Source organism: Chiloscyllium plagiosum, chromosome 17 (genome assembly GCF_004010195.1).
Source record: "Chiloscyllium plagiosum isolate BGI_BamShark_2017 chromosome 17, ASM401019v2, whole genome shotgun sequence".
In the NCBI taxonomy this organism is placed as follows: domain Eukaryota; kingdom Metazoa; phylum Chordata; class Chondrichthyes; order Orectolobiformes; family Hemiscylliidae; genus Chiloscyllium; species Chiloscyllium plagiosum.
Window position 1 is genome coordinate 55,483,182 of NC_057726.1, and position 11,915 is coordinate 55,495,096.

The 11,915-nt window shown below is 42.7% G+C and overlaps 1 protein-coding gene across 9 annotated transcripts in view; it reads right to left on the reverse strand.

Annotated features, from left to right (window-relative positions):
* Positions 1-5,119: 5,119 nt before the first annotated feature.
* nlrc5 (NLR family, CARD domain containing 5) overlaps positions 5,120-11,915 on the reverse strand; it is a 181,119-nt gene continuing 174,323 nt past the window's right edge. For 7 of the 9 annotated variants that reach the window (XM_043707157.1, XM_043707155.1, XM_043707156.1 and 4 more), the window contains 2 exons: positions 8,588-8,671; positions 5,120-5,400 (listed from right to left, as the gene is read on the reverse strand). In XM_043707157.1, coding sequence (XP_043563092.1) covers positions 5,319-5,400; positions 8,588-8,671 — 166 coding nt within the window. In that variant the 3' untranslated portion in view covers positions 5,120-5,318. Of the gene's footprint in view, positions 5,401-8,587; positions 8,672-11,915 lie in introns of those variants that run through there. The other 2 variants (XM_043707154.1, XR_006314163.1) reach the window with 2 other exon arrangements.

Below are 11,915 nucleotides of genomic sequence, written 5' to 3' on the forward strand. Positions count from 1 at the left end.
ATGTATCAGCTAAACAAGCAGTGTGAATCTAATTTGAATACTTACACACAAAGGGAAAAAAGCAACTTATTACTGTTTTGTTCTGGTTGTATTCTAAGTTCTTTAAATGTCATGATTTGTCTGTCAAATTAGATCACATGCTGAAGTTTCCGCTGTATTATTGCACATAAGTAAAAGAAGGACATTGTTCTAAAGAAGCAGACATTTAAGAATACCTACCTGACCTCTCTTTCCCCCACCCCAAGTCGGCAAGAATATATCACATAACAGCACATGGAATACAGGAAGAACTAGCTATTTGGATACAGAACTGGCTCAAAGATAGAACTCAGAGGGTGGTGGGGGAGGACTCTTTTTCAGACTGGAGGCCTGTCATCAGTGGAGTGCCACAAGGATCGGTGCTGGGTCTGCTGTTTTTCGTCATTTATATAAATGATTTGGATGCGAGCATAAGAGGTAGAGTTAGTAAGTTAGCAGATGACACCAAAATTGGAGATGTAGTGGACAGCAAAGAAGGTTACCTCGTATTACAACAGGATCTTGACCAGATGGGCCAATGGGCTGAGAAGTGGTAGATGGAGTTTAATTTAGATAAATGCGAGGTGCTGCATTTTGGGACAGCAAATCTTAGCAGGACTTATACACTTAATGGTAAGGTCCTAGGGAGTGTTGCAGAAGAAAGATACCTTGGAGTGCAGGTTCATAGCTGCAAGTGTCACAGGTAGAGAGGATAGTGAAGGAGGTGTTTGGTATGCTTTCCATTATTGCTCAGAGTCTTGAGTACAGGTGTTAGGAGGTCATGATACAACTGTACAGGATATCGGTTAGGCCACTTTTTGGAATATTGCGTGCAATTCTGGTCTCCTTCCTATTGGGAAGATGTTGTGAAACTTGAAAGGGTTCAGAAAAGATTTACAAGGATATTGCCAGGGTTGGAGGATTTGAACTATAGGGAAAGGTTGAATAGACTGGGGCTGTTTTCCTTGTAGTGTCGGAGGCTGAAAGGTGACCTCATAGAGGTTTACAAAATCAAGAGGGTCATAGATAGGATAACTAGACAAGGCCTTTTCCCTTGGGTGGGTGGAGACCAGAAATAGAGGGAACAGGTTTAGGGTGAGAGGGGAAAGATATAAAAGAGACCTAAGGGGCAACATTTTCATGCAGAGGGTGGTGCATGTATGGTAAGGGCTGCCAGAGGAAATGGTGGAGGCTACAACAATTGCAACATTTAAAAGGTGCCTGGATTGGTATATAAATAGAAAGGGTTTGGAAGGATATGGGCCAGGTGCTGGCAAGTGGGACTAGATTAGGTTGGGATATCTGGTCAGCATGGATGAGTTGGACCGAAGGGTCTGTTTCTGTGCTGTACATCTCTATGATTATATGACTTTGGAGCCAATATGTTAAATCAATTGCTTGTAGTTTTACAACATACAGTTCCCCACTAATCCCAATTACGGATGTCAGAAAGTGCAGCAAGCAGACCTTTCACTGTCATGCCTGAATCTCCAAAGGTTGTTTCTTGTTATATAAGAACCGAAATTAGGCCATTCAGCCCATCAAGTCTGCTCCACCATTCAATCTTGTCTGGTATGTTTCTCAACTCCATTCGCCTGTTTTCTCCCTGTAATGCTTGATCCCTTTGACAATCAATCTCTGTCTTAAATATACTCAGTGACCTGGCCTCCACAACCTCCCATGACAGTGAATTGCATAGATTCACTCTCTGGCTGAAGATGTTCCTCGTTATCACCATTCTAAAAGCTCTTCCCTTTACTTTAAGGCTGTGCCCTGAGGTCCTAATCTCTCCTACCACAGTGTCCACTCTGACATTCAGTATTCTGCAAGTTTCAATTAGACCCCCCCCCACCCATTCCATCTAAACTCCAACAAGTATAGACCCAGAGTCCTCAAATGTTCCTCATATGTTAAGCTTTTCCTTTCTGGGACCATTCTCATGAACCTCCTCTGAAGTCACTCAGCATTCTTGGAGCTGAGAGTTTGTTCAGTAATCCCATTATGACTTCTCCACTCTTCACTGACACTCTAACCTCACTTTACATAACTTGGCGCTTCTTGTCTAACTGTAAATTCCCTTTACTCGCACTTTTTCTGGCAATAGTCCTTCAGAGATACATATCTCCTCATTTTTCAACACTACAGATTGAGAGGGTCCTGTATCTCTTAATAATGTAATCTCTTTTCCTGCTGCCCTTGGCCTATGTGAGTAAACTCTACCTTCTCGAGTATCTCGTTTAAGAAGATCTGGCACTTCCTCCTTCACCAAACTCCGACCATTCAGGTGCAGTTTTCTAGCCTCCATTGTGCTTTCTGTTACCACTACAACAATATTTATGGGCTTATCCTGTTTCCTACATCTGGCTTCCCAGTGCTTTTTCTAACCCATCAACACTGTAATTTCATGTGGCCTACTTTATTACAGTGACAACAACGGAGCTTTTTAAGTTCTCTTTCCCCTTCAAGGGTTTCCCTTTTACCCTGTGGTGAGTTATTCTTATGAGCTTCATGTAGATCTACCTCTCCATTTCCACATGAGGATTTCTCTTTTCCCCAAATTCTATCCCTCACAGGTTAAAATTCATTTCGGAAGCCAAACATTGATTTATAGACCAACTCATAATTTCTCAGTAAAGGCCAGAGTAGTTGGCTTTCATCAGATATTTGGGGTTTTATTTCATACATTGATTAACTTTTGAATCGTAGACTTCCTGATGTTGTGGAAGCAGACCATTCAGTCCATCAAGTCCACATTCCAAACCCTCCCACCCAGACCCACCCCATCATTTCCCATGGCGAATCCACCTCGCTTGTACATCATTGGACAATTTAGCATGTCCAGTCCACTTAAGATCCACAGTCTGATAAAACCAGAGCACCTGGAGGAAATCCATGCAGACACAGGAAGAACATGCAAGCTCCACACAGTCACCCAAGGCTGGAATTGAAGCAGCAATGCTAACCATTGAGCCATCTATTCTAAAAATATTACCTCTAGCCTGAATCTATGGGATCTTGTTTCCACAACTCCAGTTTAACTTAATATTGCAGATTAATGTTTCATTCACTCGTAACAATCTAATGCATCTCCATAAAATCAGGTGCTTTCTTTCCAGGCAAAGACCAGTTACCAGAAATTAGCTAAGTATCATTTTCAGCTAGTTTCATGCAGGGTTTCTCTCTGTGAGTCACACAAGTTTTCTCACACTGTCTTCCCTAGGTAATCTCAAGTACCAACGCATCACTCCCCATTTGGGCCCCACTCACTCTATTCTCCCATTCACCACAATGGCAGCACTGGCCACTGCTGGGTCCTCCTGGTACGAGTACTGTAATGCCCATTCATTTACCCTGTCAAGCAGTGGCAGACCTCAGCTGCCCTGCTTGGCTCCAGTCAATTGCCCTAGACATGTTTGTCAGAGGGGAATGGGCAACCAGCTTTGGAAATGGGGATTCCTGTTGGGTGGAGGTTGTGTGCATTTGCTGCCCAGGGATTGTGCCCCAAAATGTTGGTGACTACTAAAGGCCTGGAGGAGAGAGAGGTGAACGGGAATCACCAGATACCCGCTCTCCAACTTTCATGTTAGGAATTGTTGTGGCCCAGATTCTATTGGCGGGTGAGAGGAGGGGAATCTGCTTGTCAATGAGGTGACCTGATGAAATTGTGAGGATATTAATGAGTGCAATCAGGCCTCTTGCTACTGACTAGAGAGAATCTTGTCTCACTGTTCAGCACTTAAGTGGAAAAGCAGAAATGTAGTTCTCGACAATGGGAAGATCCTCACCGTCAAATTTTACATGACTTTCCCGGCTTTCTTGCCAATGTCCATGTCGTTCAGAGCCTGGGAATATTCCACTCTGGCCTTCTCCAGTTTAGTTCTCATAGCTCAAGGAGAGGTAACCTAATGACACTGTGTTACCTCCAGTGTCTCACTGACGTGGTTCTGGCCCAGCAACAACTTTCAGCGCCTTTGTTGGTTCTCATCCCACTCTAGGTCACACAACAGCAAGCATAAGAGAGAGGGTGGAGGCACAAGAGAGTGGTAGGAGGCCCGAGAGAGTGGTTGGAGGCACGAGAGAGTGGTTGGATGTGTGTTGTACAAGGCAATGCCAATGAAAGTGTTAATCCTCATGTTGCATTGGGCTCCACCCAACCTGATGATATCACAGCATCTGGGTAGAGACAGTTGAGCTCTGAATGATGCATTCTGGGCAGTTCCTGAGAATCTTTAATAATTAAGCCTGGCTAATAAATGTAAACTGTGTTCATTGCAATGTCTTTTCTGTTTAGACTCATCAGTGGTCTATCCTCCACTATTGATAATTAGACAGGCCCTGGACTCGGTGTAGAGAAACGAGGACTGATGACAGTAAATCCCCAAACTAGGGATACTGCATTCCGGTGATGGGGCTGCTGGCACAAGGAAAAAAAAATCAAGAGGAAACAAAATCTCAAAATGCCCATGCGGACGAAATGTTCTCTCCACAGAGAGAACATCTCTGACACAAAGATTCATTCACCCAATCTTGAACACTGAAGCTTTACCAGGTCAAATGATCAATTATTACAGGGCCAGCTTTCTGCAGTAGCAATACAGATCTTCTCCTACTTGTTCTTAGAATTCAATACGTGTCTAAATTGCTGCCCAGTTAATCTTGTGCTTTAAGTCAGCACAGTTACTTGCAATTGAGGTACTGGTCTGGAGTATCATTGGCTGTGGGTGTAATGTCCAAGGTCTCTCTCCAAACATGGTCATTTTAGACTAGTATCTTCAAGGTCACATGAGCAGGGTATTATCATGACTGATCTGAATCTTATTATGCCACATGCCGAACCCTTGATAACCTGTTGCAGCAGAGAGAGGTCAGTAGTGAGCCCATTGGCTAGTATCCAGTGGAGAAGATATCTCAGCATTTACAAGGGGATGTTTGTCGTGAAGAAATGGCAGGATAAGGCAAAAGGAACAATACATCATGTTGAGAACAAATCATCAAAAGAAGACAAAGAGATTGATGGAGTTCCTCACAACAACTCCGCTGTACATACAAATTGATAAATAAAGTGACTATTCAGTGAGAAAGACAAAATAGAACAAACCTATTAATTTGTACAAAATGTTTTATTTGCATGAACAAAATGGCTTTGTAAAAATAGCAAGACAAAAATGTCTTAAAATAAATACAATCAATATAATTAAAGATTCACATTGAAAACAAAGTACATGAAATAGTGCAAATCCAATTCCATCAATACTGCATACAACATTTACATAAAATGATTGCATGTTATAAGTGCTATTCTAAACGGAGAGGAAATTTAATCTGGAATCCTGTTCCTGAAGACTATGTTCCCTGTCCTTCGATATTTTGTTCTTCCACAATCTGCATGGATAAGGAGGGAACATTTAGACCATAAGACTATAAAACATAGGAGTTGAAGTTCGCTATTTGGTCCATCAAGTCTGTTCTGACATTCAATCATGGCTGATAAGTTTCTCAACACATTCTCTCGCTTTCTCCCCGTAATACTTGATCCTGTTGACAATCAAGAATCTATCTATCTCAGTCTTAAATACACTCAATGATCTGGCCTCCACAGCCTTTAGTGGCAGTGAATTCCATAGATTCACCCCACTCTCTGGTTGAAAAAGTTTCTCCTTATCTCCATTCTAAAAGGTCTTCCCTTTACTCAAAGGCTGTGCCTGCAGGTTCTAATCTCTCCTACCAATGGAAACATCTTCCCAACATCTACTCTGTCCAGGCCATTAAATATTCTGTAAGTTTCAATTAGATCCCCCTCGTCCTTCTAAACTCCATTGAGGATAGACACAGAGTCCTCAAATCTTTCTCATTTGTTCAGCTTTTCATTCCTGAGACCATTCTCATGAACCTCCTCTGAATGCTCTCCAGGATTAATATATCCTTCAGAGATATGGGGCCCAAAACTGCACACAAATAAGTTAATCTTCTCTTTGCAAACCTGTAGCTGAAAGAATTGTAGCTGTGGTTGCACCTCAGTTCAATCTCTTGCAAGATGGATCGATAAAACCATGCAGCATCTGAATACTGAGGTTTAAATTGTACTGTGGGCTTCAGGACCCTGAACAAATAGTTCCCCAGCAACTGGTGACAGATCCCGCTCAACAATGTTCCCACAGTCTGTCTCCAAATTATGATTCGGAGATGCCGGTGTTGGACTGAGGTGTGCAAAGTTAAACATCACACAACACCAGGTTATAGTCCAACAGGTTTAATTGGAAGCACACTAGCTTTTGGAGCGTCGCTCCTTCATCTATCACCACTATCCACTATCACCTGATGAAGGAGCGACGCTGCAAAAGCTAGTGTGCTTCCAATTAAACCTGTTGGACTATAACCTGGTGTTGTGTGGTTTTTAACTTTGTCTCCAAATTAGTCAGCAGTGGGCCTGATATCTAACAGAGGACAACAGGAAGACTCCTGATACAGCCAGTCCCATCAGGAGGTGGAACAGCGGCTCAGTGGTTCGCAGATTAAAGGGTAATTTTCAAAACAGTGTCGAAGAAATAGTGAAGAAAAATTTGCAGGGCTATGGTGAGAGAGGAGTGGGGGGGTTGAGACTAATTGGCAATGGCTTTCAAAGAGCTGCCACAGGCACAATGGGATTTCTTCCATGCTGCAACTTTGCCTCTCGCCAAAGCTAAGGTGCGATGTCTGTTTCATTGTGTAGGGTTGATGAAACGGCCCAGGCTGTTTCAGTGACAGCAGACGGTCTCTGGGATATTGCCTGCAGTCATTAGAACACTGGCTTGCACACTGTACTGACAGCCTGTCATAGCTAAAGATGTTATTTTGCTAAAATAAGGTTGCGAGCAATCCAGAAAATCCCATGTCAGATGTTGAGAAAACATTCTGCCCTGCCAAGCCTTATCATGGAAACAAAAATAGTCGACATTTTAATTTAGCTGTTCTGCAGCGTAGATGAGATATTGTTAAAAATATGAGTTATTGGTTTAGGCAATCCCATTGGTTTAGTGGTGAAATAAACAGCACGGTGTAATAGTATCATCTCAGTGGTAGCACTCTCACCTCTGGGTCAGAAAGTTAAGTCCACTCCATAAAACAGAGCACAACTAAATTGCCCCCTAGTGTTCAGGGATGTGCAGGTCAGGTGTATTAGTTAGGAGATAAAGTAAAGTAACGGGGTAAGGGAATGGGTCTGGGTGAGATACTCTTTGGAGGGTCAGTGTGGACTTGCTGGGCCAAAAGGCCTGTTTCTACACTGTAGGGATTCAGTGAAAATCTGTCATTCCAGTGCAATACAGTGGGAGTGCTGCACTGCTGAATGTATGGTCTTTCAGATGAAACACTAAATTGAGGCACCATCTACCATTCTGCCTCAGGCTCTTCATCCCATCACATACGGATGTAAAAGCTTCCATTTTAAATGTCCCCAGAGACCTGGACAACATTTATTGTTCAACTATTGTCTAAGAGTGGATTATTTGATCATATTATTGCTTGTCAGAATGTGCTGTGCATAATTTGACTGCAGCTTTTCTCAAATGGTTGCATTTCAAAACCACTTCAATGGTTGTAAAATAGTTTGCAACTGCCCTGACATTTGCTTTATTAATGTGAGCCTCCTCCTTGTTTGAAACCAAGTCACATAAACCAGGCCAATACTACATTTGATGCCCAACCTGTGTTCAATCTTACCTGAGGCATTCATAAGAGATTTGTAGGCAGGCATCAGTGTCACAGGTTAAAGGGAGAGCAGGGAAAAGATGGGGAGAGGGTTTGCTACCAGCTATGGTTTCATCAAAATTAGTATCTTCAGATACTGGCTGGATAGCTGGCACTGGACACTATTGGGTAGTGGCAGCGTCAGGACAACTTTCACGGTTCAATAGCTTGGCCACACAATCACAAAAATGCCCCATGGATGAGCCTGAACCTTCAGGAGTGGGAGGGATGGGGAAGAGTGAAATAAGCAAACTACATTCACTGTCTGCTAGCATGGAAACCTATGTGAGAGAGAGAAAGAGAGAGAGAGAAAGAGAGAGAGAGAGATTTTAGAAAACTGCGAAATTAGTCAAAATCCGGAAATTCTTGAGATTCAGTTAAAGATAAAGGCACTCGATTGAATATTGAGTAATCTTTATGGTCACTTCAAATTCCCAAGCGACCATGACAGGGAGTGAGTCTCACAAGACAGATCATTGTCTTCCCTGTTCCCATTTCAGGATCACAACCTTTCACTTTCCTGGATTGAAGAAAAGCCCCTCAGAAGATTCAAAAAGTGCTTGTTAGACATTTAAATAGTTTTGATAGCCCATCAGTGTGATAGGGAAATGCAGCAGCCAATGTGCTCAATGTCAGACCCCATTGTCAAATGAAAGATTAGATATCCATTTTACTCCTTTTGGTTGAGGGGCAAAATTTTTGGATCACAATTTTGAACCTTTCCGTTGCAGCATGATTAATCTCATGTTTAATCTGTGGGTATAATGAAACTTAGAGATTCTTTGAGCACTCAATGTTGTGTAAGCCTATCAGTGCCTGAGCTGGTTTACAACACAACACTTACCGAATTACCTCAACAAAGGAGCATTGATGGAGACTTGCTGCCAGCTTTTCTGCTCCAGCTGCTGTGATTTTGTTTCCTTCCAAACTAGGAGAAAGGCAGGAAAACATTTTGTTATTCGGAATAAAATCCTTCAAATGGCCACAGAACACACACTAGTCCCAAAAAGAAAGCAACCGTCTTGTGAGGATAGCTCACGGGGACCCTCTGTCCATCTCTGAGGTTTGCTCAGGACCTGGAATGTAAATGGATGACAAAGAGTCTAAAAAACTTATTTGCAGCTGTTGTGGTTTTCACATTGCACCGATTCTTCTCTGAAAACAGCAGGAAGGTATTCAACTTTAATATGGAGATTTGCTCAAGCACACAAAGATGTGCTATGGTCAAAATGTTGAAATTTTGGAACAGCATTGCACCTTACAATATTAAAACCTACAAAAATACCTCTTGCATTCAAATATACCTTTTGTGAAGTTGTTGAGTAGTTTGGTTACCGGTGTGAGCTGCAGGAGTGAGCTGCATAAGTGAAAGTTGGTTACATACTCACTCCAGGAATAACGCAGGTTCACAGGTTCTAACAATTAGTGGCTATTCGATCCCAAGTGTTAAATTGGTCAAGGAAAATGCACATCATTTACAGATTTATGAGCTTCGAAAAAGCATAATGATTGTTCATCAATAGTCACAGGTGAGGTGCTGGAAGACTGGGGGTTGGCTAACATGGTGCCACTGTTTAAGAAGGATGGTAAGGAAAAGCCAGGGAACTATAGACCAGTGAGCCTGACATACGTGGTGGCAAGTTGTTGGAGGGAATCCTGAGGGACAGGATCTACATGTATTTGGAAAGGCAAGGATTGATTAGGGATAGTCAACATGGCTTTATATGTGGGAAATCATGTCTCACAAACTTGATTGAGTTTTTTGAAGAAGTAACAAAGCGGATTGATAAGGGAAGAGCAGTAGATGTGATCTATATGGACTTCAGTAAGGCGTTCGATAAGGTTCCCCACAAGAAACTGGTGAGCAAGATTAGATCTCATGGAATACAGAAAGAACTCGCCATTTGGATAGAGAACTGGCTCAAAGGTAGGGTGGTGGTGGTGGAGGGTTGTTTTTCAGACTGGAGGCCTGTGACCAGTGGAGTGCCACAAGGATCGGTGCTGGGTCTATTACTTTTCATCATTTATGTAACTGATTTGGATGTGAGCATAAGAGGTATAGTTAGTAAGTTTGCAGATGACACCAAAATTGGAGGTGTAGCTGACAGTGAAGAAAATTACCTCAGATTACAACAGGATCTTGATCAGCTGGGCCAATGGGCTGAGGAGTCACAGATAGAGTTTAATTTAGATAAATGTGAGGTGCTGCATTTTGGGAAAGCAAGTCTTAGCAGGACTTATACACTTAATGGTAAGGTCCTAGGGAGTGTTGCTGAACAAAGAGACCTTGGAGTGCAGGTTCATAGCTCCTTGAAAGTGGAGTCGCAGGTAGATAGGATAGTGAAGGCGGCATTTGGTATGCTTTCCTTTATTGGTCAGAGTATTGAGTACAGGAGTTGGGAGGTCATGTTACAGCTGTAAAGGACATCGGCCTCCTTCCTATCAGAAAGATGTTGTGAAACTTGAAAAGGTTCAGAAAAGATTTACAAGGATGTTGCCAGGGTTGGAGGATTTGAGCTATAGGGAGAGGTTGAATAGGCTAGGGCTGTTTTCCCTGGAGGATCGGAGGCTGAGGGGTGACCTTAAAGAGATTTATAAAATCATGAGGGGCATGGATAGGATAAGTAGACAGTCTTTTCCCTGTGATGGGGGAGTCCAGAACTAGAGGTCATAGGTTTAGGGTGAGAGCGGAAAGGTATAAAAGAGATCTAAGGGGCAACTTTTTACTCAGAGGGTGTTACGTGTATGGAATGAGCTGCCAGAGGAAGTGGTGGAGGCTAGTACGATTGCAACATTTAAAAAGCATTTGGATGGGTATATAAATAGGAAGGGTTTGGAGGTATACGTGCCAGGTGCTGGCAGGTGGGACTAGATTGGGTTGGGATATCTGCTTGGCGTGGACAAGTTGGACCAAAGAGTCTGTTTCTGTGCTGTATATCTCCATGACTCTATGTTCAACAGCCGAGTTAAGTGATGCTTGCTTATTTTGACAGTTATGTACATCTGATAAGGATAATTAGAGTCATAGATCCCTACAGCATGGAGACAGGCCCTTTGGCTCAAACTGATCCATACGGACCAAAATGTCCATTCACACCAACCCCATTTCCATGCACTTGGCCCATATCCTTCTAAACCTTTCCTATTCATGTATTTGTCCAAATGCCTTTTAAATGTTGTTAATGTATCTGCCTCAACCACTTCCACTGGCAGCTCATTCTGTATGCAAACCACCCTCTGTGTAAAAGGTATTGCCCCTCAGATTCCCTTTTATTCTACCCCCTTTAACCTTGAACTGATGCCCTCTAGTCCTTGATTCCCCAACCCTGGGAAAAAGACTGAGTGCATTTACCCTATGATCTTATACACTTCTTTAAGATTCCCCTCTCAGTCTCCTCTGCTCTAAAGAAATAAGTCCGAGCTTGTCCAACCTTTCCCTATAACTCACACCCTTGAGTCCTGGCAACACTCTTGTAAATTTCTTCTGCACTCTTTCCATTTTAATAACATCCTTCCTATAGCAGGGTGACCACAATTGAACACAGTACTCCAAGTGCGGCCTCACCAACGTCCTGTACAACTGCAACACAACTTTCCAACTTCTATACTCAATGCCCTGACTAATGAAGGCCAGTTTTCCAAAAGCCTTCTTCAATGCCCTATCTACCTGTGACTCCACTTTCAGAGAACCATGCACATGAACTCCAAAGTTCCTCTGTTTCACTACACTCCTTAAGGCCCTACCATTCACTATGAAACTCCTACTTTGATTTGATTTACCAAAATGTAAGACCTCACACTTATCTATATTAAACTCCATTTGCCATTTCTTGGCTCACTTCCCCAGCTGATTAAGGTCCTGCTGCAATTTATGATAATCTTTCTTACTATCCATAATATAGGGTGTAGGTTTGCTCACTGAGCTGTAGGTTTGATATCCAAACGTTTCATTACCTGGCTAGGTAACATCATCAGTGGCGACCTCCAAGTGAAGCGAATCTGTTGTCTCCTGCTTTCTATTTATATCTTTCTCCTGGATGGGGTTCCTGGGGTTAGTGGTGATGTCATTTTCTGTTCGTTTTCCAAGGGGTTGATAGATGGCATCTAGATCTATGTGCTTGTTTATGGCGTTGTGGTTGGAGTGCCAGGCCTCGAGGAATTCTCTGGCATGT